This window comes from Nipponia nippon, unplaced genomic scaffold (genome assembly GCF_047370975.1).
Source record: "Nipponia nippon isolate SJK-2023a ecotype South Korea unplaced genomic scaffold, ASM4737097v1 scaffold_17, whole genome shotgun sequence".
Taxonomy (NCBI): Eukaryota; Metazoa; Chordata; class Aves; order Pelecaniformes; family Threskiornithidae; genus Nipponia; species Nipponia nippon.
In genome coordinates, this window is record NW_028262333.1 from 1,087,008 (window position 1) to 1,109,938 (window position 22,931).

At 56.1% G+C, this 22,931-nt stretch overlaps 2 protein-coding genes across 6 annotated transcripts in view; both read left to right on the top strand.

Moving 5' to 3' along the window:
* Positions 1-14,379, top strand: part of STK10 (serine/threonine kinase 10) — a 51,254-nt gene extending 36,875 nt beyond the window's left edge. For both annotated transcript variants that reach the window (XM_087753872.1, XM_087753874.1), the window contains exons 8-19: positions 719-853; positions 1,600-2,169; positions 5,088-5,218; positions 7,138-7,261; positions 8,511-8,690; positions 8,931-9,023; positions 9,186-9,315; positions 9,726-9,850; positions 10,382-10,570; positions 10,878-11,003; positions 11,275-11,388; positions 11,501-14,379. In XM_087753872.1, the coding sequence (XP_087609998.1) occupies positions 719-853; positions 1,600-2,169; positions 5,088-5,218; positions 7,138-7,261; positions 8,511-8,690; positions 8,931-9,023; positions 9,186-9,315; positions 9,726-9,850; positions 10,382-10,570; positions 10,878-11,003; positions 11,275-11,388; positions 11,501-11,641 (2,058 nt within the window). In that variant the 3' untranslated portion in view covers positions 11,642-14,379. The remainder of the gene's footprint in view (positions 1-718; positions 854-1,599; positions 2,170-5,087; positions 5,219-7,137; positions 7,262-8,510; positions 8,691-8,930; positions 9,024-9,185; positions 9,316-9,725; positions 9,851-10,381; positions 10,571-10,877; positions 11,004-11,274; positions 11,389-11,500) is intronic.
* A 6,624-nt stretch (positions 14,380-21,003) lies between these two features.
* The window catches only part of SH3PXD2B (SH3 and PX domains 2B), a 78,327-nt gene continuing 76,399 nt past the window's right edge, over positions 21,004-22,931 (top strand). For 3 of the 4 annotated variants that reach the window (XM_087754074.1, XM_087754075.1, XM_087754072.1), the window contains exon 1: positions 21,004-21,231. In XM_087754074.1, coding sequence (XP_087610200.1) covers positions 21,160-21,231 — 72 coding nt within the window. In that variant the 5' untranslated portion in view covers positions 21,004-21,159. The remainder of the gene's footprint in view (positions 21,232-22,931) is intronic. The other variant, XM_087754073.1, reaches the window with a different exon arrangement.

Here is a 22,931-nt window from a genome sequence, read left to right on the forward strand (position 1 = left end):
TACCTCGTTATCCCAAATTTAAATTCATCTCCTTTCCTTTCTTCCCGTGCCCTTCCAAAATAATAGCAAAAACCTGGAAGATGTTTTTCCCCACAACCTGCAAATGCTCTCGCTCTGCAGCGCTGGCCGCACGCTTCCCGTCCTGCCCCGGAGCCAGCGGGAGGAGGCGTGCACTGTGCCCGGCCAGCCCGCGGGACTGCCCGGCCTTCTGCTGAGGCTCAGCACAAACACCCCACTGCGCGCACCGAGTGATTCGAGCCTGATTTCAATTAAACCTTCCCCCGCGCTCTGTTTGCACCCAGGGATCCTGCAGACCAGCTCTTGCCCCGCTGCCAGTGGCGCCTCGCGGGCTCGGACCTGTGCCCCGGGGCTCAGCCCACCCGTGGCGAGGTGGGATGTCTCCTCTGCAGCGAGAGCCCCTTGTTTAAATGCAGCTGGTGCAGCTTTGCAGAGCACCATGCTTTGAGCATCTGTGTGCAGAGCTGGTGCTTAACCTCGGCATCGTGTTCTCTTGTTCTTTCTCATATGTGCAGCACGTATCTGTATATTCATTTGGGGGGTTAAGCCTAGTGACGCTGGCAAAGACCACGTCCTTAGGTCTTTGCAGTTGTTTAAAAGCAAGAAGTGGTCCTCCCCATCGCCATCCCTGTGTGCTCACTCAGCCACGAGGTCCGGTTTTTGGCCACCTCACGTGTGTGCATTGTGCTTGGCTTTTCAGCATCCCTTCGTCAGCAAGGTGACCAGCAACCGGGCCCTGCGCGAGCTGGTGGCCGAGGCCAAGGCTGAGGTGATGGAAGAGATCGAGGACAGTCGGGACGAAGCTGAAGAAGACGACTCATCAGAGTCTGCCTCGGTGAGCACTCCTGGCCCCGTGCTGTCAAGTTTGCCAGTGTGGCTATGGTTGGGGAAAAGAGCCCAGCAGCTTTTCTTGGCTCCAGAAGGCTGGTTCGTAGCTCTTGGGTCCCATCAGGTGGAGGGGGAAGCAGTTGCTTGGGCAGGGAGCGGCTGGTTTTTGGTGGCTGCCAAGGGCACGGAGAAACAGCAATGCCGGCGGGAGGCCCAGCTGCCCATTTGCAGGAGGGGCTTGCAATAAGTTTTAAAAAACAAAAAAGTGAAAACGAGGCCCTGGTACAGGCTGGAGAAGCTGGAGTGGAAGCAGCGCCAGCAGCACGTGGTGCACAGTGAGGCACCACCAGCCCTAGGAGGGAGCTGGGCAAACCTGCCCCGGAGCTGGGCTCTTTGAAGGGGACAGCACGGGGCTGCCTGGGCAGCTTTGCCGGGGGAGATGCCCGACATCCCCCATCTGTGGCAGAGATTAATCCACGGTGGAGTTAGCCATGGGAAAAGGGGTTCAATAGGCAAACTCCTAGGCTGCCTCTTAAGAATGTGCAGGTCCTGGAGCTGTTTCCTTCCAGTCAGTGTCCACGGCCCTTGGGACCACACACCTGGAGGAAGACGGAAGTATCCCAGGACAGATGTCCTAAAAGGGACTCCTCAGCTGTGGGTGACTTTGCTGTGAAGCATGGGTCCTTGCAGCTCTTGCAGTTGTGTTAAAGTGGTGGTGCAAAACCCAACAGCTTCCCTTTGCTGTCTTTCCAGCCCCCCGGTAAGCACAAGCGGGACCCCTCTGAGGTGAGTCAGCTGAGTTTTGATGGGGAGAAGCCTCCGGACTCTTCCTCACCCAAGGCAGTGAACGGTCCCGTGGGGACTGGCAAGGAGACCACAGATGGACAAAGAGATCAAGTCTCAGATGAAGGCATAAGCAGCGACAATGACAAACTGGAGAGCAGCCACTCCACAAAACCCGTTGCCAGCTCTGCCTCCCCTGGCCCAGAGGACGGGAGAGCCACCTCGGGCGCTCAGGGCAAGCCAGACATCATCTCAAGGCCCGGACGGCTGGGTAGCTCAACGGAGGGGGACAAGCAGCCTGGGCCAGGCAGCAAGGAGCGGAAGAGCATCGGGGAGCGACCGGAGAGCAGCCACCTGGAGAACGTGACGGAGGAGAAGCTTGCCAATGGGAGCTTGGATCCCCCGGTGCTGTTCCCCGGCAGCCGGTCCAAAGCGGATTCGGATTCTGGCAGCACTTCAGCCTCCGAAAGCATGGACCTCACCATCTCCCTGTCTGCCGACTTGTCCCTCAACAGAGAGAGTGGCTCCATCTCCCTGAAGGTGAGTGGTGGGCAGAGGTGTGGAGAGGGAAGGGCAGCAAACCCCTGTTAAAAAATGCTGAGGTGTTTTCCTTCTTTAGCCAAGCCCCTGAAATTTGGATCCTTTCCTTGAGAGGCTGTGCACATGCACGCATCAGCCACAGCCCCTTAAGCTGCTTCCTGGGAAAGCAGCGGGCTGTGCTCTGCGTGGGGCTGGTCTGTGACTACGAGAGAAGAAAGCGAGTTGCTCCTAGTCTGCCCTGTGCCTGAAGGTGGGCAGCAGGTAAAGCAGGAGAGGACAGAGGCTGGATGAAGACAGAGGGTCTGGGAATCTTGCTTTAGCACGATGCTAAAGACCACCCTGGTGCTGTTCGGCAGGATAGCTGGAAAGGCTGGCCGCGGCACTTGTGAAGTGAGCGCCCAGGCTTGGAGCTCTGCAAATAAACACAGGGCCGGCAAGGAGGGAGGAAGCCCATCTCCAGGCAAAGCCTTTGGTGGTTTGTTTGCCCTGTCTATGGGACGCCTGTCCCAGCTGGGCTCAGGGCGGTGCAGCACATGGTGCTGGGTTAAGCTCTGCCATGAGCATGTGGCATGTCCTCAAGCAGAGGAGAAGCTCTTGGTGGAGCTGCTGCAGGTACATGTATCCTCTGCTGTCCCAGGCCGCTGAAATCTAATGGAAGTCTGATGTTTTGTAGGTATTTTGGGTCCCTGAGAAGTGTGAAGTAACCATGCCACTCGCCTGACTTGTGCAGTTGTACACAGTCAGAGCAAGGACAAGTATGAAACCCAAAATGTGATTTCCTAAACTTTATCCATTGCCTATCACTCTGCTGCTCTTTCCTAGAACACCTAGCCCAAGGAGAAAGCTTATTTGGGCTGATGCCTCTCTCAATTTTTCCAACCTGCCGTACATCTGGCCTGGTTTTTGTCAGCTGTGACTTGCATGAAGACCTCCCAGGCTTCTTGGCTTTTGCTGAGGCATTCTGGAGGCTGGGAATGCTTGTGAGCCAGCGCTGGCCAGGTCAGCATGGCTTAGAGGAAGAGGCAAAATAACTGGAATGCTATTTGCTGAGCTTCAGAAGAAGACATGTGTGTGCCTTGAGGGGGCAGAGTGATGCGTTGCACAAGATCTTTATCCAACTGCCTGCATGAGTGATAGCTTCCCGGCACAAAAACGTGACCGAAAACCATGCTTGGCAAACCTTTCCTCCGCTCCTGTCTCCTGCTGTGAGCATGAGAGGCAGCATCCCCGCAGGAGCCCGCAATCAATGCGGATCCCTAATGAGGGAAGTGTGATGCTCTGGCATAGCAATTTACCCCTTCTCGCTGCCTTTCCCATGACACCTGGTCTCCTCGGGGCCAGCCAAAGATGAATATGATGCTGCACGTGTACTTGCTCTCCCCAGCTGGTCCCCTGGAAGGGGAAAGGAGCTTTTTGGGTTTCACGAGGAGTAAGTGTCAAAGAGATGGTCATGTTAGATCACGGTTTGAATTGCCCCAGCCAGAGGCAATGCTCAGAACAAACTAAACGGCAGCTCTCGGAGCAGGGCGTTCACGCAGAGCTGTTCGGCAGGAGCGATGCTGCTGGAGGGCCCTGGGAAAGGTGCCCTGCCGCCGCCTCTGGTTCGCACAACGTGCGGGGAGTGGGGAGTGCCAGGCTGCGCTGCTCCCTCCCTGCCCAGCCGTAGCTCCGTGGGGTTGAACGCCCCGGCTCTGCCCTTGCTTGAGTTCCTGGTGCTGCTGGATTGCATGCACGGGGCACCAGGCAGGTTGCAGCCAGAGAAGGGGCAGCAAAGAGTTAAAGCATTTCTGGTTGTAAACATTAACTATTATATGCTTTTTATCACAGGCTAAACGGCAAAGTTAAGGTGACTCTTTTATTACCAGACTCTTTGTCCAGTTGCTTATGGTTTAGTCCAAAAAAAAAAACACCAAACCAAAAAGTTTTGGCAAAAAGTATCCAGGTCTTTTTTCTTTTTTTTTTTTTTTTAGAAAGATTAGGGATAAGAAATCTACCGGTGAGACTGGGAGTTTCTCTGGCTTCCCCATGGCAGCGAGCTCTCCAGGGGCTTGCTTTGGGCCTTGCAGGCTCATGTGAAGCTCTTCTGCCATCTTTTGTATCTGTAATGGTCATCACAGTAAGAGCAAGAAGACTTCAGGGAGCCTTTGCTCATTCCACCACTGGGCTTTCCCTGTAGGACTGCATGATTCAAGTCATTCTTATCCTTATTTTTTTTTTTTTGCCAAAGAAACTGAGTCCCTGGACACAGTCCTTCAGCCAGGCTTGCGCTGCAGAGGGGTGCTGGCCTGCTGTGGCACTGTTGGGAGAGGACGTGGTGCTCCTGGCACTTGTCCCTGCCCTCGCTGATGAAAGCAAGCCTGGGCTGTGCTTTGTAAGGGGCTCGGAGCTGGCTGTGATTAGCGAGGTACGGTAACGAGGGCCAGGAGCACTGAGCCTTTGGGCAGGGCTGGCTTGTTTCCCCGTGGCTCCATCTGCAATGGCAGCCTGATGGGGGCCTTGCCTGCCTCGCACCCGCAGGCGTGCGGGGGGACCTGCGGGTCGGATGGCCCAGCATTGCAAGCTTCATGTTGCGTGGATTCCTCAGCTCTGCAGTTCAGGGGGGTTCCAGTGTCCCCCATCAGGCTTCGCTTTAGTTGGACACGTTGAGGAAGGGTCTTTGGGTGGTGGGTTGTCTCTCCTTCAGGTCAGGTTTCTGCAAGGTGGAAATCGCACCGTACTGCGGCGTGGAAGCAAAGGCTGCATGGCTTGAATGGCAGCTCCAAATCTGCCAATGATTCCCCCCCGATGTGGTTTCCTTGCTTATGTTCTTCATTAACAACAGCATCAAAATGGCTCCGAGGCTTCCAGCTGTCGCACCCCGCGCAGCGAGCTGGGGAGCCGCTTCATGGCCTCCTCCTTTCCTCCCCTGCTGAACTCAGGATTCCCAGATGCACAAGAAGACGCTGAAATGCACCCGCAAGTTTGTGGTGGATGGCGTAGAGGTGAGCGTCACCACCTCGAAGATCATCAGTGAGGATGAGAAGAAGGATGAAGAGATGAGATTTCTCAGGCAAGTGGGTCACTGGGATGGAGGGAGGGCACGGCGCCGAGCTGGGGCACAGTTTTCTTCTCCACAAGCAAATCCAGGAGCGACCTAAAATTCTCTCATTTTCTGTCTTGGTTCCACTTGGACAGGACAACTGTCCAGCGTGGACATCACTTCTTTTGGCCTTTCCTTGGCTGGCAGGCGGCTTGCTGTACCGCATAAGCTGAGCTCTGTTCACATGCGGGGGAAGGAGGGATGCATCTCGGGGATAAGATGCAGCAAGGCTGTGACGAGGGAAGCTTGTGCTGTGGCTGGCTCTGTCCTCTGGGGATGACTGAGTGCGTCTCCAGGGCCGTAGGTCCGCTGGCTCAATCAGCATAGAAGTCTTCTCAAGATGCTTCTCTTCCTTTTGTTCTTGTATCTCCTCAGACTTCATTAACAGAACGGCCAAGGGAGTTGTAAACTCCTTGAGCATCACTTAATATTCATGGGTGTATCCTCCCTGCTTAAGCCTTTATGACTACTTTGCAGATCTTACAGCTTTCAAACCTTCATGACCTATTCTCAGGGAGAGAAACTGCTGTTTCTAGCTTTGCTACTATCAGTAGCAGCACTGAAATGAAAAGGCCCATAAAATAATTAAAATACAAATTGTTTTGCTTGATGCCCTATTCTAGGCTCCCTTGTGTTGCCCTGAGGCACTCCCTGAGGATATAATCTGTCCCGAGCACCATGTGTCCCTGTGGCAGCCTTCTTCCTAGGCCCTAATAGCAGATACGTGCAGAAGCTCATTAGCTACTCACTTTCACATGAGCAGTGCGTATAGCCCCAATATAACACGGGGAGCACATGTACTAGCTTACAGGGAATTTGCAGCCACAGCTGCTTTCTCCGGGTCATCTCAGGTGTGGTGGCATCCCTGAAAAGAGACCCCTCTTTAATTTTTAAATAGTGCCTGCTCCATCTGGGAGGTGGAGGAAGGGATGGAGAGGCTTGGGTTGGAAAGCATCGAGTCCCTGAACACCTTTTGGGAGAAGTGGATATTCACTTGGGACTAGCTAGCGGGCACGATCAACTCTCCTGGCATCTTGATTTGCACTTACGGGGCTTGTTTCTGGTGTTTTGGAACAAACCGAGGTATTGATCTGAAAGCCAGCTTAGAAGAGAGCACACCATATTGCGCCAGTTGATTTAATGGGGCTTGAGCTTGTTTTGAAAGAAGAAAGCGTTCCGCAGTGCTTTTCCCAGGAGGGCCCCCAGAGAGGGCTGCGCTCGGTGTGCGAGGCTAACGCGCAGCCGCAGAGGTCACGGTGGGGATCCTGCACGGGGAAGCTGCTGCTGCTGGCCCTTCTGCGCGGTGCATCACTGATTTCCAGCCCAGTCGGGCACGAACGTGGCAAAGGGGCTCAAACGCAACCGTCTGAGCAGAGGCTCCCTTCTCCTGGATGTGACGCTGGAGGAGGGCAGTGATGCAGTGTCGTGGTAGATAAGTCAGAATTTGGGAAAACTGCCCTTTCTGCTACCCAGTCATGAGCAAGAAGGGATGCGGAGCGCAGGGGCCAGGCCAGGGCAGCGCCAGCTTGGCCTGAGCTGTGTTTTGAAGACCCGTGTGTGCTAACCCAGCTGGCAGAATGGGCGTTTTGGGTGCTGACTGGGAGAGCGTTGCCGACAGCATCACCTTAGGAGCTTTGACAGGGCTTGTTTGAGAAGCTGTGAATGCTAATAGGCCTTACTTGTGAAAACTGTCAGTTTGCCAGCAGTTAAGGTAATTAGTGTCCTGTTTCCTCGCAGTGCTCTGGTGTCGCAGAGCCCGAGAGCCCATCAGTCAGTTGGCATTTGCCTCCTGCCTGTGCTCAAAGCGAGTGGCAGGGTGCTATGGGATGCAGCTCTGGGCTTGTCTGACTCTGTATTTCTCTCTCCCCCTCTGTTGTAACCCTCTGCAGGCGCCAGGAACTGCGGGAGCTGCGTCTCCTTCAGAAGGAGGAGCACCGAAACCAGGCCCAGCTCAACAGCAAACACCAGCTGCAGCTGGAGCAGATGCTCAGGCGCTTCGAGCAAGAAATGACGGTACGTGAGCAAGGAAGGGGAAGCTCCTGCTGTCTGCTGGTTTGACTTCTCCCCTGCAGATGCCCTGCAAACCCTTGCGCAGGGCGATGCTCTCTGGGTTGCAGAACTCCTGGAGCATCGTGTCCGGAGGGAGCAGGACCACCGAGGAACCCCTTTGGGATCTGAGGGACGGGGTGTGTTTGTGGAGGACAGAGCCTTTTGCGGGTGTTAAGCGCGTGCAGCTTGGGAAGCGCTGGCTGCCGCTGCCTGCCGTGGCGTAGCAGGGGAAGGGTTGTTCTGGGCTTTCCCTCTTCAGTGATCTTTTCTTGTACGTCTGTTCACGGCTACTGCGAGAAACAGTTTATAGTGCGGTTGTATTTCAAAGAAAAAAGCCCTTTAATAAGAAAGCAGTGTGGACAGAGTGTGAGAGCAGGAAAACTAGCAAGTCTGAGTATAAACTGAATAAAGATAAACTAGGCTTACATACCTAGTCCCTCTGTGGGCAGCTTACATGGAAGTAAAATAATTTTGTAGGTAAGTCCCTTGAAAGCTTTCGTGAGCCATCTTTTAAATACCCTTTATTAATTCACCTAGCACGTGCGCCTGCTAACCCCTTCCCCTTGCGGCAGGCTGGCAGCCGTCACTTATTCCTGTGTTCTGTTATATTTCTGAAGTCTTGACGTGCCACGTCTGTAAGTTCCCATCTTAGCAAGTCACTTCTCATTTGTGACGTTTATTCGCTGTACGGTGCGATGTGCAAAAGCCCCAAACCTGCTTCCTTTGCCCTTCCCCCGGGGCAGTTTGCAACCCGCTCCCATCGATACCGTGTGCTCCATCCCTGCTGCTCGCGGCGGGGGAGAGATCGGGCACAAGGGCGCTGTCGGAGCGCAGTGCCCTCAAACTTGGAAATCCTGGTCTGCAGAGAAGGAACTGCTACGCTTGAGCTTCGCTGCCTGCTAATCTTGGCCCAGGGCCATGGGTCCCAGTGGGATGCTGTAGATCAGGACGTAAGCAAGGAGAAAGGGTTGAAGTGGGCTGGAGCAAATTCAGAAATGCTTTGGGCTCATGCTAGAGCTGACTCTGCCCCATGTGCTTCATGGGGTGTTATTTGGAAACTTCTCCCCTCTGTGTTTAGTTAAGAGGCTCAATTCATGCAGGGACAACGCCCCCGCCCTTTCCCCCCCCCCTTTTTTTTTTTTTCTTTTAAACTTTTGGAAGGAAACGAAGCACAGAGGAGGCTGAGGTTGACCTCTGTTCCCTTCCCATACAGGCAAAGAAGAAGTTCTATGACACTGAACTGGAAAACCTCGAACGGCAGCAGAAGCAGCAGATTGAGAAGATGGAACAAGATCACTCGCTGCGCCGGCGGGAGGAGGCCAAGCGCATTCGCCTGGAGCAGGAGCGGGACCACGTCAAATTCCTGGAGCAGCTGAAGCAGATGAAGAAGGAGGTAAAAATGGGGATAGGATGGAGGAAAGCTGGTTTCCTGCATCTGTTTCTTCCAGGAAAGCTTCAGTATTTCTTCATAGCAGAACTTGAGAGGGAAGCAGTTGGTGGTGGTTTAGCAGGAAGCTCTTGCTTTTCTTTGGTATATTTGGGTGTGTCCTGGGTCCGTCTGTTTAGCGACATGAGGTGGGGTTGTTCTTGGCCTGAAGTTACCTGCTGATAAATCTCATTTCCCTCCCCAAAGGTCAAGAACGAGGTTGAGAAGCTGCCACGGCAGCAGCGTAAAGGGAACATGAAGGTGAAGATGGATGACTTTGCCCAGAAAAAACAAGCCATGGTAAGGCTGAGAGAAGACTGCCACAACTCCAGCATTGGGAAATGCGTAGTAGACAGCAGCACCCTTCCTGCCTGAGGGACTGGCAGTTTCTAAAATACCACCAGATGCTTTTCAAGTTGCAGCAGCAGGAGGGCTCATGGTGGTACTGCTGTTTTCTTCCAGGAACAGGAGTTTTTGGCCAAGCAGAAGGAGGACCTGGAGCTAGCCATGAAGAATATAACCGCCCAGAACAAAAGAGAGATCTGCGACAAGGAACGCGAGTGCCTGAACAAAAAGCAGCAGCTCATGAGAGGTGGGTGGCAGGGGCTGAAAAGGAGGAAAGCAAATGCTGTAACGATGGGTTTATCCAGCGCTGGCTCTTCCCACGCAACAGATGCTGTGACAGAGTTGCAAGCTGGCAGGATAGGATTTAGAAAAAACAGCCTTGCCAGATCCTGTCTAAATGTTTAACAATAATAATACTTAGTGCTTTAATCTTCAAAGCGCTTTACAAATACAAACCAATTAGGCTTCATAATTGCAAGAAATGATTCTCTGATAGGGTTTGCAACCAATTTCTCTTGGAAAATAGGAGGTGAACGATCACCCCCCACATCTGCTGTACTGCTCCCGCATGTAGGGATTGCTTGTGCTTGGGACGCTGCGTGCGATCAAGCTGGGGGCCAGGGCAGGTTTGTGTCCTGACCCTTCTCCCTTCCTCAGACCGGGAGGCGTGCATCTGGGATCTCGAAGAGCATCAGCAACAGGAGAAGCACCAGCTTGTCAAGCAGCAGCTAAAGGACCAGTATTTCCTCCAGAGGCATGAGTTGCTCCGCAAGCATGAGAAGGTGAAGAGTTAGCGCCTTCCTGCGCCGGTGCTGGTCAGCAGGGTGCCTGGGGGTCCCCAAGAGGGGTGTTTCCCTTCCAGGCTGTAAGCGGGGGGTGGAGGGCGGGTTAGAAGTTAAGGGAGTTGGTTATTATTAGTGAAAAGGGACCAGAATAATGCTCGGATCAGCCTGCTTGCTTGGGATGTATGTTCTGCGCTGCATGCATTTAACGTATGAGAAGCAGTTGTGAATTTTGGGGGCTTTTCTGGGAATCTGTCACTGTCCAGTATGTGGGATGGTGGATTCCCAGAGCAGCGAGTGAAGACTGGCGCATCTCATGGTCATTTCTGCTTCCTTCCAGCCCCCTTCTCTGCTTTCACAGCACATTCCATAGCTGCCCTCACCTCTTTTTTTCCCCGTGGAGCTGTCTGTCACCAGCCACCTCTGTGCAACTCCCACGTCTGCTCTCCAGCTCTCTTTGGTCTCCTCAGCACTCTCTTGTTGGCCTGAGGTGTCTCTCCTCCTCTGATACCTGTCCCTCTGCCATCGCAGGAAAGGGAGCAAATGCAGCGATACAACCAGCGCATGTTAGAGCAACTGAAGATTCGGCAGCAGCAGGAGAAAGCTCGGCTCCCCAAAATCCAGCGGAGCGAAGGGAAGACGCGCATGGCCATGTACAAGAAGAGCCTTCACATCCACTCCAGCGGGAGCGCATCTGAGCAGCGGGAGAAGATAAAACAGGTCAGGTCCTGCAAAGGGCACCAGGGCTGAGGCTTGGCCTGGGGGCGAAGTACTTTGCTGGCAGGAGGGAAGTCGGAAAAAGGCAACTGTTCCCAAATTTCTAACCCACGGCAGGGAGTCAGAGGTCTCTGCTTTTGTGGCATCAGGTGTGTTTTTCAGCACTGCTTCCATCGTGACTAGTGTTGGGAAGCATCCTCGGGGCTTTTCTTTCTTTCCTATATAATAGTGCAAGCTGGGCCGTCTCTTAACCAGCTTCAGATATCGGAGCGATGCTGCCTACACAGGCACCTGCTTTTCTCTCTTCCAGTTTGCTCAGCAGGAGGAGAAGAGGCAAAAAGCAGAGCGGCTGCACCAGCAGCAGAAGCACGAGACGCAGATGAAGGACATGCAGGCCCAGTGCGAGAGCAACACGAACGAGCTCCAGCAGCTGCAGGTACCGGTCCCCCGTGGCTCAGCCTCTCAGAGCTCCTGGGCACTGTTTCTGCTCCAGCACAAGGAGCACGCTGTACGAATTTGCTGTGAGGACCGACAGTGAACTAGAACTGAGGTCCCCTGCTCTGACTTGGGAGGTTTTTGTGGCTGTGTCTAAACACGCCCTGGAGCTCAGAGCTCTGAATGCCTCTGGCCAACACAAGTCCTGTTCGTCCACAGGATTTACAGTCCCAGCTGCTTAATGGGTGTTCTGTGTTGTGATCTGTGTTTAGAATGAGAAGTGTCACCTCTTGATTGAGCACGAAACCCAGAAGCTTAAGTCCCTGGATGAGAACCACAACCAGCACATGAAGGAGTGGCGGGACAAGCTGAGGCCACGGAAGAAGGTAGTGCCTCCTCGGCCCGAGCGGGGTGTCCTGCTTGGCTGGTGGGACAGTGTCCCTAGCTCCAGTATGATCTCAAATGCATCTCTTGTGTGTGTGTTCCCTTCTGCTTAAGGCCCTGGAGGACGAGCTGAACCAGAAGAAGCGTGAGCAGGAGATGTTCTTCAAGCTGAGCGAGGAGGCAGATGGACAGACCCCGGCATCCCCAACCAAACACGCCAAGTTCGTCCCGTTCAGCTCCGCAGAGAGCTCCTAACACCTCGCAGCTGGCAGGCCACCAGCTGGTACTTGCTGTGTCCTCCTGGGCTGCAGGTGGGCAACTGGGACTTGGAAGACCCTCTCAGCAGCCTCTTCTCACAACAGCACCCTCCTGTCCCCTCGCTCTGTCTGGGATAAACGTGGCCTCTGTCCTGCACTGGGGGACGCTGACTGGAAGTTTTGGTGGCTTTTCCAGGAGCTGGCCTGCTCAGCACAGCTCCACGCCGGGAAGCCGGGCAGGAGCCTTTCTGCGGTTGTCCTTGCACTGTTAGCTGGATGCGTCGCCTCTCGCGTGAGCCTGGTGCTCACTGGACTTGTCTGAAGCAATAACCGTTCTGAACAGGAGGAACAGGCGGTGGTGCCTGCCTCTGCGCAGGGGTTACCAGCCTCTCGCTCCACTGTGGCTGCCTCTCCTCCTGGTCCTCTGTAAGGACTAGTCTGGGGCAGAGCAGCTTTGGCGTTGTCTTAGGCTAACCTTGGCCTTCTGGCCCCCCAACACTTGCCTTAGATTTATTTCTGTCATCTACTGTGGCCTTTTTGCTCAAGGGAGACTGTGATTTGGATTTTTTTGGCCTTGCAGGAGTGAGGGTTGATTTTTTTTCTTTCCTCTTCCTCCCCATGCAGACTGTGCAGAAAGGGCGTCCTTCCAAAGATGCTTCTGCTTCTTTGTTTGCCGTGGTTGCTGGCACCACAGTCCCTCTGGTACCTAGCTAACACTGTCTTACCAGAGACTGGACTATGGCATAATTAAACTGTTCAGCTGGCTGCAGGCTTTTGTCTCTTAAAGAAGCGTACGTGCACGTGCAGAGGGGGAGGTTTGTAACGGTGCTCAGTCCTGCGGTGAAACAGTGAAGCGTTGGTCACAGTCATGTGCCTTCTGGTCAGGACAAGTGAGGGGCAGAAGGGTGTTATTGCCAGAACTCTCATGGTCACACATGTGCTTCGGATTTTTTTTTTTTAAGTGCTATGTATGTGTTGGCCCCGTGGGTCAGCCAGCCTGGCCATGCTGCAGTCAGGGTTATGGGCTGCAAAGCGTCATTTGGAAGGAATAAAGGAGTCTTGAAAGAAGGGATGCAAGGGGAGAGGAGATGCAAAGACAGGTCACGGTGGCTTGTTGCTCTCAGCATCACTTTCTCCACTGATGTCTCATCTCCTTATGATGTGCCACTGTTTCTTGGATGATTCTCCTGGCTTTCAGCTTGGAGTCCGGCGGCAGAGCAGCGGCAGTTCCAGCCCTCCGTCCTTTCTGCCCCGTGGCCGCGTGTCCCGGTTGGGCTGCCTTCCCCCACCTGCACAAGGCAGGGCTTGGCTGAGCCGCTGGGCAGGACCCGGAGCGCAGACCTGGGCAGGGGGACAGAGACCTCCCTGGGCAGCACCTTCGTCTTTACACAGCCAAAAGGCGTAAGGTAGCACTTAAGTTTTTCTCTCTGTTGATCTCTGGACAACATTGTTCGGTTTAGGCCTGCTTCCCAAGCAAGAAAAAATGTCTCGGCTTAAAAAAAAAATTATTTTAAAGTCTCCTGTGTTGATTTAGAGACATACTGACATTTCAGGAAAAGGTGGTATGTGATGTGCTACGCTTCTAGGTACCTAGGTGAAGGAGCCGGCCCCCAGGTCTTTAACACCCCTTTTATCTGAGGAGTGCATTTACATTTACTACCCATTTCGAGTTCATAATACATATTTATAAGCTTCCTGCAAACTAGAAAGACTACATCTGTTTGGGCCATTCCAAGTTTCTTCTGGATCCACACCACTGATGTCTTTATTAATGAATATAGCCTAGATGAGATCTTAAGGGCTGGGACCCTTTGCAAGCAGACTGCGTAGCAGCTTCTCAGTAACTAGCCTGTCGTCCTGCGAAGGCCACTTGTCCCATCTCCAAAAGCACTGACTGTGCCTTTCGGATACGAGAGCACCAGGTTGGGAGCTGATGGAAAATGAATGAGTGCAGGGGGTTGTTCCTGAGCAATGTGCTGGTTTGAGCCTTTTAATGGCATTGGAAATGCGTGCTGGCAGCCCCAGTGGTTTTGTTCCTGGGCCCAGTGGGGTCAGGCTGGACGTGTTCTACGAAACGGTGGTTGTCACAGAACTCGGCACCCGGTGCCTGTCCTTTCCCGTGTTAATGTGACTTGCAGAAGGACGTCCTGCAGCATACTGTTCGTAACGTGCCTCCTCCAGCTGAAGGGCATTGCCGCTCCTACTGCTGCCTTGCTCCAGCCCGGGGAGCGTCAGCTCCCTGGGTGCTGTGCAGCCGTGAGGAAGGAGACTGTTTCTGGGGACTTTCAAGGAGCTGCGATGCCCTTATGGTAAATCGGTTGTCCCTTTCTCCTTCTTTGCAGCCTGGAGCTAGCAACAGAGTTTTGCTTTTGCTAATAGAGGGTGGGAATGGTTTTGTCCCCTGCCCTTTCCCTACTGTCTGTTCCCTCTCCAGGTGTGCTGGAGCTGTAGTACCATGTCCCTCTCCTAGAAGACGGCAGGGGAGCGCATCTTCTGATTGTCGTGTTTACAGGGTGGTTATAGTTTTTCCCCCTTTCAAAAGAGGATGTTTTGGGTGTTTCCTGTTGAGAAGGAACTATGCATAAACTCAGCTTGTTTTTGAGGGGGGATGGGATGCCGTTTTTTATTTTAAAATGTGGCTTTGAATAAAAAGATTTTTTTTTAATAAAGTGTCTTCAGTGGGGCCGCCACTATGATATAAAGACCCTTCTAATAAAGTAATAGTGGGAAACCTGAGCCTGTGTTTGATTCCCTGCCTCGTCACCTGCTGTGGCCTCAGACCAGCTTTGCTTCGAGCCTGGGTTTTGCTGGCTTACAGAAAACGCCAGAGCCGGTTCTGGCTGTGAACCTTGCGAGGCTGAACTTCCCCTTCTTTAAACTGGAGCTAGTTTCTTCCGCAGCCCTGCTGCTGCATGCTGCAGCTCGGGGGCGAGGACCTCCTGGCCAAGGAGGTGACACTGGGGGACCCCAGCGGCAGCAGCCGCCTCCCTGCCTTCGCTGGGTCTTCAAACAGTGCTGGGCTGACCCTGCTTGGTGAAGGGGAGTATTGCATGCTGTCCTCTCAGGAGCGCAAACCATGCATGCATGGCTTTTGCTTCCCTTTTTCATTAGCTTGTCTGGCCCTAACAGAAGATACCAGTCAAATGCCTCTGCTCCCTTGCTTTTTTGGGCCAAGGAGGTCCTCGGGATGTCCCCCCGTCTCCTCCCCGCTCTGCCCTCAGCTGAGCAGCGCTTGGGTCCTGGAGATGTGTTAGGAGGCCAAGGTACAGATCGCATCTTCCCCTTTGCTTGCTTCTCTGAGCTCCTCAGAAAAGCTCCTGCCACCTCTGCAACCAGCCCCAGGGCCTGGGTGGTCTTCATTTTGTGCTTGGAGTTTTTTACCTGCCGGTTTAGTTACGATTTCTTTCATCCAGATGCCCTACACCGAGCAAGGACACACAGCGTGCAAGGGCGGCTTTGACACTAGCCCAGGGAGTTGGGACGGTTTTCCCCGTGTTTTTTGGAAGGTTGCTCCGGAGCCTGCCTTGGGTTTCATGTGGGAAGTCGTCCTGCTGCCTGCATCCGCCCCGGTTAGGCGGTATCGCAGGCTGCGAGTGCGGATGCAAGGTGGTGAAAGGGAGGGGGAGTTGTTACTGCAGGGTGGGGGGGGTTACGTGGGCAGCCCTGGGGTGAGAGAAGGACAAGAGCAAAGCGTGAGGGTGCCCGGCTCCTCGCTCCATGAGACAGTAAGAAACGAAGTAGCTGAGGACACATAATTAGCCAACTCCTTCGTTTGTGTGGACCAGGACTGCACTGTTCCCTGGGACACGCTGGTCAAAAATGGCCTCTTTTAAGGTATCCCAGTGAAGCAGAGGAGCTCATGGGAGTATTTAACTTCATCTGCATGTCCTCGGCAGTGCCTGAGGGGAGCTTCAACCGTGAGGATACTTACATGTATAAATATGTGGAAAGTACTGCGTATTCCAGAAATAACTCTTACCTACCATTCTGCCCTGGTGCAATGCTGAAAATGGAGCAAAAGTAAAAATCTTTCTTAATTTTTAAAAATAGAGATGACAGCCCTGAGAAGTTACTGGTGCTGCAGCAGCTGTAGCGTTCTCAGCTCCCCTCATTACCTGCTCTGCGCTTTGCGTCCCGGCACGTCTGGGCCCCAAGCTCCTCCGAGCTGCCCAAAGGACTTGGCAGCGTTTCTGCTCTGATGGGGATGATGAAACTCTCTGGGGGAAGCAAAAGCAGGGCAGGCAGAGAGAGTCACGGAGCTGGGGCTTGTGCCGAGCTGCCTGCCTCCTGTGGCTGTATCTGCCCTCGCTCCCTCGCTCCCTCGCTGCAGCCCAGCCGGAGTGGGCGCTGCCATAGGCCCTGCCTTCAAAAGCCATCTGCGCCCTGTTAAGCCAAATGCTGTTGCATGTTCTCCTGCTGCATTGGCCGCTGGTTTAATTCTCCCAACGCCAAACTACCCAGGGCTTGAGCAAGCCAAGCCTCCCCAGAGGCTGGTGGCTCTGCCGTGCTGACGGGGTTTGTTGTTGCCCCTCTCCGGGGCGGGACGGGGCTGGGTGGCTGGGACGCATCGCCCTGGCACCCCGCCTGCCCCCACCCGCACCCACCGGGACTCCCCTGGGCCCGGTTTCCAGGCTTGCAAGGGTAGCAGGGACGATGTTTGCTCTTCTTTCTCTTGTTCACTAGATGGCACGCACACCGAAACAGCGGCTCTGGAGCCCGGCTACTGCCTGCACAAGCACAGAGCTGGAGCTGAGCTGTCCCCTTGCGCTGAGATCTTTGCTCACTCTTTGTCCTGGATTCGTCATTCGCTATGGGACACCTTTCACTGCATCTCTGCTTCACATCGGTGCTTCAGCATTCTGTTTCCCACTCTAGCGTTGTCCTCAGTTTTCCAGGGTTCCCCTGCCCACTGGCACATGTGTGCCAGGACAGCCTCCCCCTCTTTGGGGCTGAGCATCCCTTCCGCGGGATCTGCTTCTCCCTGCTGCCATGCCTCCGTGCAGGATGGGTGCAGTCTGCTGCCTGTGATGGATGTCATCCACACCACACAGCTAAAAGCAACAGTACTGAGGGTCAAAGCAGCGCAAAACCATTCCTGGTGGTGGCTAAGAATCGGTGCAATCCAGCCCTGGTGATACGGTGGGTAACCACTGCTCTGCTGGGCTTCACCTGCAAAGATTTTGCATCATTTTTGACTAATCCCTTTGTGAGGGAGCTCGGGGAAGATGGATGCATTTGCTCTGTACGCAGGGGAGGACCGGAACCATTTAGCCTCCTGGCACACACTCACAATTCTTAAATTAATGAAGTGAGCAGAAGCGGTGGACTCTGTGCCAGAAGGACCGCAGGCACTGTTCCCTCTGCTGTTCAGGGCTTACGGTGGGGCACTGCTTTCTCATTCCACTACACCTCTGACCCCCGCCAGACCTCAGGGATGGCCCAGCTGTGCCCAAACAGCTGGAGCCTGCTTACAGCCAAGCAGAAACCAATTCGCACATCTGAGCTGATGGCTGGCTTTTCAGAAGTCGTTTGTCCTCTTGCTTTAAATTGCTTGGCTGATCCTGACAGAGAGAAGGGAGAGTGCACGTGGGCCGAGGAGATCTTGACTCTTCAGTAGGTGGTGAGCTCACCTGTGCAGTTATTTTGTTTGGCTTAAAAATACTTCAGCCTTTGGTTAGGGCAGGAGATGACTTGTTTATTCCAAAACTCCCGAGTCGCACCTGTACCCTTGTGCCACCTAACCTCCCCACGGAACGTGCTGCTGCCAGACCTCTGCAGCTCCTGCGGCCATGCCACCAGCGGTGTGGGCCAAGCGCGGGCTCCCAGGTCAGTCCCAGAACCCCCATTTGGGCTCCCTTAGCGAATGCTTGGCAGTCTCCTTGATGAGTTACCGAGGTGCAGTAGAGCCCAAGCCGGGCTGTAGGTCTCCGCAGCCATCTTCCCGGCGTGCCTCCCGCGGGAGGCGATCAGGTCAGCGTGCAAAGCCGCACTCCGCTCGTCTCAACAGCTCTCGTCAGACTCGTTAATTAAACACAGGAGCCGTTTTGCAGCCTTAGCTGTGATCATCTCCAACCTCTGCTCATTCCTGGGTGCTCATAAGCTGTCAGGCTGCAGTCGGTGCCCGGTGCTGCCGGGGTTGAAGAACGATGGAGTCGCTTCGGCAGGTTACAGTGCTGGGGAAGCAATGCCAATGCTTAAGTGCTTCTGATTGATTTTGTGCAGCCGCTTGGCTCCCCGCCAGCGTTCGTAGGCCTGGAGTGGCTTTACGCTGGAAGACATGGATACAGTAACCCCCTCTGTGTGACAGGCTGCCTGTCTGATACACGATTTATACCAGATGTGAAGGAATGGCCTGACAGCCCAGCAGCGTGTGCCACGGGGCCGCATCCATGGCAGCACACAGAAAGGTGCTGGAAGGGTGATGGCAGGAAACCAGGGCCTGGTCCCTGGGGCAGGTAGGTCCAAGATGCTGTGAGAACTCGTTCATACATGCGCCTTTCGCTTGCCGTGTCACACATCTCCACGTGGGGACCTTGTGGCACAGGGAAATGGATTTATCAGCAAGGGAATACCCAAAGGTTTCATGCACCCCTGAGAAGGGGAGGTGGCTCCTGCCACAGGCACAAAGCTTCCTCAGGCAAAGCACCGCCTGTGTCCCTCTGGGCTGGTTCAAGCTCAGGAGCGAGGTGTTCTTCACGGTGTCACCGCGTGGTGCTCATTCTGTCTCTTGTGGGTTCCCAGCTGCGGCGGTGGGGCCAGGATTAAAGGAAGGGGGAGGCCAGCACGAAGGGTGCTGATGAGGGTGCACGGCAGCACAGCGCTCCGCAGCGGCTGGGGGTGGCCTTGTGGGGTGGGGTGCAGGGCATGGTGGCCGTAAAAATGGGCAGAACTTGTCTCCCCCCCCCCAAAGCCACCATGTGGCTCTGTGCTAAAGTGACAGCCCAGAGACAGCATTTCTGTCCCCTCGAGGCTGTGGCCAGTACGAGATGACAGAAGCATGAGTAGGGATAAGGCTCCTTTTTGGAGCCATCTCATAGACTTCCCCGCTTGCTTCTGCTGTGGGTCCTGACTGTCCCAGCCACCAGGACAGCTCTCCCGCCCTGCTGCCGTGCTGTGCCGGGTCCTGCGTGCGGGGTGCTGCAGCCGGTGGCACCTGGCACTCCGGCTGTTCATCGGCTGCTTGCCCAGCACTCCTTGCTCTCCTACACCACCTCTGTCTGCTGCAGCTATTGTTGCTTCTAAAGCTAGACCAGACAAATCTGGCAAGAAAACAGTTTAGCCTCTTCATGGATACTACAACTATAGGTCAAAATGCTCTCTGAATTGCATGTTCTCGATTTGCTCTTCCCAGCTGGGTTTTTTAATTTTTGTCCCCCGCAGACTGGTCCTAGGGTTCATGGTTAGTGAGTCCAAGGTGTCTGGGTGGTGGACTTTGTGTTAATGTACAGCTGGACGGGGCAGCAAGATGATCAACCTGGCTATGTTGTTTTCAGTGCACGAGGGATGTAGGGTCAGTCTGTGCGCTCCTGTAAAACCAAATTACCAGCCTGCATCAGAGCAGCTCTGCATATACGCGCCAAATGCCCTGAGCGGAGTCGCCCTCTCCCCAGATGCCTGTTGGTCCTGCAGCCGCTGCGAACTGGGACGAACCAGCACCCGAAGCAGAAGGGACGGCTGCAGCTGTAGCATTCCTAACTCCGTTGCCTTACTTAATTGCCCTTACCTTGGCATTTAACATCTATTGCACTTTGTTTAGTGTGTTTCTGTGCTTCTTTTTGTGGTTTACATATCCAGTTACCTGCTTCTGTTATCCCTCTACCCCCCTCGCCTGGCCTTTCAGTCCTCAGCTCTTCAGGTTACACCCTCTGCGTTGCTCAGTTGCAGTGCCCTCACCTGCTCTCTACCCTGGTTTCTCCTTTCAGCACGTGAAGACCAATAATTGTTTCATTCCTCGCTTGATCCCCTTTTCTCCAGTGTTCCATGTCTCCTCAATGTACATTTCTTCTCTTACCAGCACGGTGCACAGCTGCTTGGGATGCTTTCCTGACCTTCCTTTGGAGGATTCAGGCGTCTTTCAGGGCTTTTACCCAGCAAAACTCTGTGTGCCCAAGCCTGGGCACTCTGCACATCCAAAGCTGCAGTTCTGCTGTCTGTTGGTGCTTTCCCAGGCTCTGACTCCTGATTAGCGCTTCCAGGTCCAGCCCCAGCATCCCTCATAAATGCCAGGGCTTTCCTGGTGGGAGCAGGCAGGGAGGGCTCTCGGGGGCCTCTCCGTGGCCTCCTGCCCACCTACCTCCAACACTGACTGAGGAGTGACAACAGGGCCGGGGCAGGGAGGGGAGCGATGGGCAGCTGGTCCACAAGCAAGCCAGCCCCGTGGTGGCACGCCAGCAAGCGTCAGGGAGGTCACTGGGGGCGTGGTGGCCCCTTCAGACAACCCAGCATCCTTCCTGCAGCCACCTCCTCTGCCGGGGCACCGCGGTCTTGGGCGTAGCTGAGGGGGAGGAGGACGAAGAGGAGCCCTTTGGGAGGGCAAGGGGGGCAATAAAGCCCTGGCAACCTGCCTGCGCCTCCATTAATTCTCTGGGGTGGTTGTAGCAAAGTTAACAGTATAAAAAGGAGCCACATTTAAGGAGCTGCTAAAGAGTGAGATGAGTTGTTTATGGTTAAATTAAATTCATATGAAAGCTAATGACCTGCCAGTGCGAGCCTTGGGTAACTTTATAATGTAATTAAAAGCCCAACGGGGAAGAGAGCTGTGGTTATGCCACGTGTTGAGGAGCTGCTGGGAAGACGGAGGCCGTGGGTGGCACTGATGTGAAGTGCTCGGTCTCTGCCTTGTCCCCTCCGCTGCCCCAAGGCAGAGCTGGGCGCGGTGTGAGGGGCTGGAGGGGAGGTGGGTGCCGTGGCTCAGCTCCCCGCTCCCGCGGTGCGCGGGTTGTCCTGGTAGGGCAGTGCTGGTGACCTGCCCGCACCGACAGCCAACAAAGCCGCCTTTTCCTGCTCAGTTCATTCCCCGGACCCTGTAGGGATGCGGCTGTTGGCGACCCTGTCGGCACCGCCTCGGGGGCCCTTGCTCTGGGACAAGAGCCGGCAGAAGAATCAAAGCCTGGTGATGGAGCCCACGCACGGGCCCGCCACGCCGGGCAAGGCGGGCAAGCGCGGACCCCCTCCAGCCCGCAGCCACCCCCTGCCACGGGCAACCAGCTGCGCCCGCCCGAGACCCGGCCGAGCGCCCCCGCCAGCAGCCGCCCGTGGGCCGGGCACGCGTGGGGCGGGCGGTGCCGGTCGCCCCTTTAAGCGGGCGGCGGGGCCGCCCTCCGGCCGGGATAGGCCGGGGCGGGCCGGGGCCGCCTCCCGCCCTCGGCAGCGGGCGGGCGGCTCGGCTCGGCTCGGCTGGGCTCGGCGCGGCGCTGCAGGCTCCGGTCCCGGCTGCGTGCGGCAGTGCCTCCCCCAGCGCCGCTCCCCGCTTGGCCGCTGGCGCCGGGCTGCGAGGGGCAGAGGCAGAGCAGCGGCATGCCCAGGCGGAGCATCGCGGAGGTGAAGGTGCTGGACGTGCAGAAGCGGCGCATCCCCAACAAGCACTATGTGAGTGCCGCGGCGCGGCTCGCCTCGGCTCGGCTCCGGGCGCCCCGCTCCGCTCCGCCGCGCCCGGCCCTGGGCAGACAAAGGCCGGGCGCTGCCGGCCCGCGGGCGGCTCCGCTCCCCCACGGCCGCCCCGGCGGCGGGCAGCGGCCACGGAGCCCCGGGGCGGGCGGAGGAGGAAGAGGAGGAGGAGGGCAGCGCTGCCGGCTCGGCCGCCCCCGGCGCCTCCCGCGGGGGTCTCCCGGCGCGCTCCCTGCAGCGGGGGGGCGCGGTGCCTCCCGCCGGAGCCCCGCCACGGGGGAGGCGGGCAGGGACATCGCCGCCGTGCGGGACCCGCCGGGGCGAGCGCCGGGAGGCGGCCGGGCAGGGCTGCGGGCGGGACGTTGCCGCGGGGCTCCCGGGACCCGCACCCGGGAGGAGGGGGCGTCTGGGCCCCCCCCCCCCCCGAGAAGAGCCCCTGCTTTGGTGAGGGAGCAGCGTTTGGCCGGGGGCTCTGAAACCCGGCGGCTGCCGAGGCCCGGGGCAGGGGACCACCCGGCCCCTTCCTCCTGCGCCTGGGACGGTGCCCCGTCCCTGCGAGGCGTCCCCCGTGCCCCGCTGCGTGAGCTGCCCAGGGAGCGCGTTCCTGCACGCTCCAGGGCATCTCCAAACTTGTGGGTTTGTCTATTTTTGAAGGGGTTGGGTTTGTTTTTTTAAATTTTTTTTGTTATTTAAACTTTGGTGTGCTTCCAGGCGTCCATGGAGACCTTGTGGGTGCATCCTGGCAACAACCATAAAACAAAGACCCAAATGTTCTCCCCACCCCGTTCGCCTTCGACCGGGGTGACCCAGTGACACACCGTTCGTGGCGCGTTCGGGTTGTGAGGATGCGGTGTTCGCTCTGGCTGGAGTGCGTCGTGTCGGCAGAGCCAGGCTCCCTGAGCTCCTGGGAGATGGGGAACTTCTCCAGGGCACCCCGGCCGGTTTGTGGCAGTGAGCAAGGCCAGCTCTAGCCAGGATGGAGGGGAGGGTAAAGGGGGGGCTGTTACCCCCTCCTCGCATTCAGGGATGTGATGTGGCTGCTGCCGCCCAACCCCTCGTCGCCCCTCTTCCTCTCCTGCCCTGCCTGCAGCTCTATCAGCCCTGGCTGAGCCTGGCCCCAGCTCCAGACGCGCCCCCCTTCCTGCCGTGTCCATCCCAGACTTACTCATCGTAGCTGGGTTATGCATCTGATCTGGAGGAGTGTGTACGTGAGGAGGTTTGCTGAGCTGCGTACGCTTCTGTTTGTCTTGGCGGATCTGTTGCGTCGCCGTCGGGACCCGTAACGGGGCTCTGATGGGGTTGCCTGCGGCTGCTCCTCTGCTCTCCCTTCTGGGCCTTCCCATTCCCTGGCTGGGACTGGGGGCTCCTTGCACTCATCTGGACCTGCGTCCCCACAGCTGGGACACGCACTCCAAGAGCCAGACACAGTCTGTTTTGGGCACTATCCCTGCTCACCTTCTACCTGCAGGCGAGGCAGGTGGAGTTGGGCATAGCACAAATAAACCCCGTGACGCTGGAGATCTGGGACAGAGGTGTTTTCTAAAAAGAGAGACGGACGGCAGGTCACTGGAGCAGAAGCTCCCGGGTGGTGGGAGAAGGTGGCCGCGCACAGCTCGTGACAGCCAGCTGTGCGGCTCGGCCGCCTGCTCCCTGCTCGGCCGCCTGCTCCCTGCTCGGCCGGC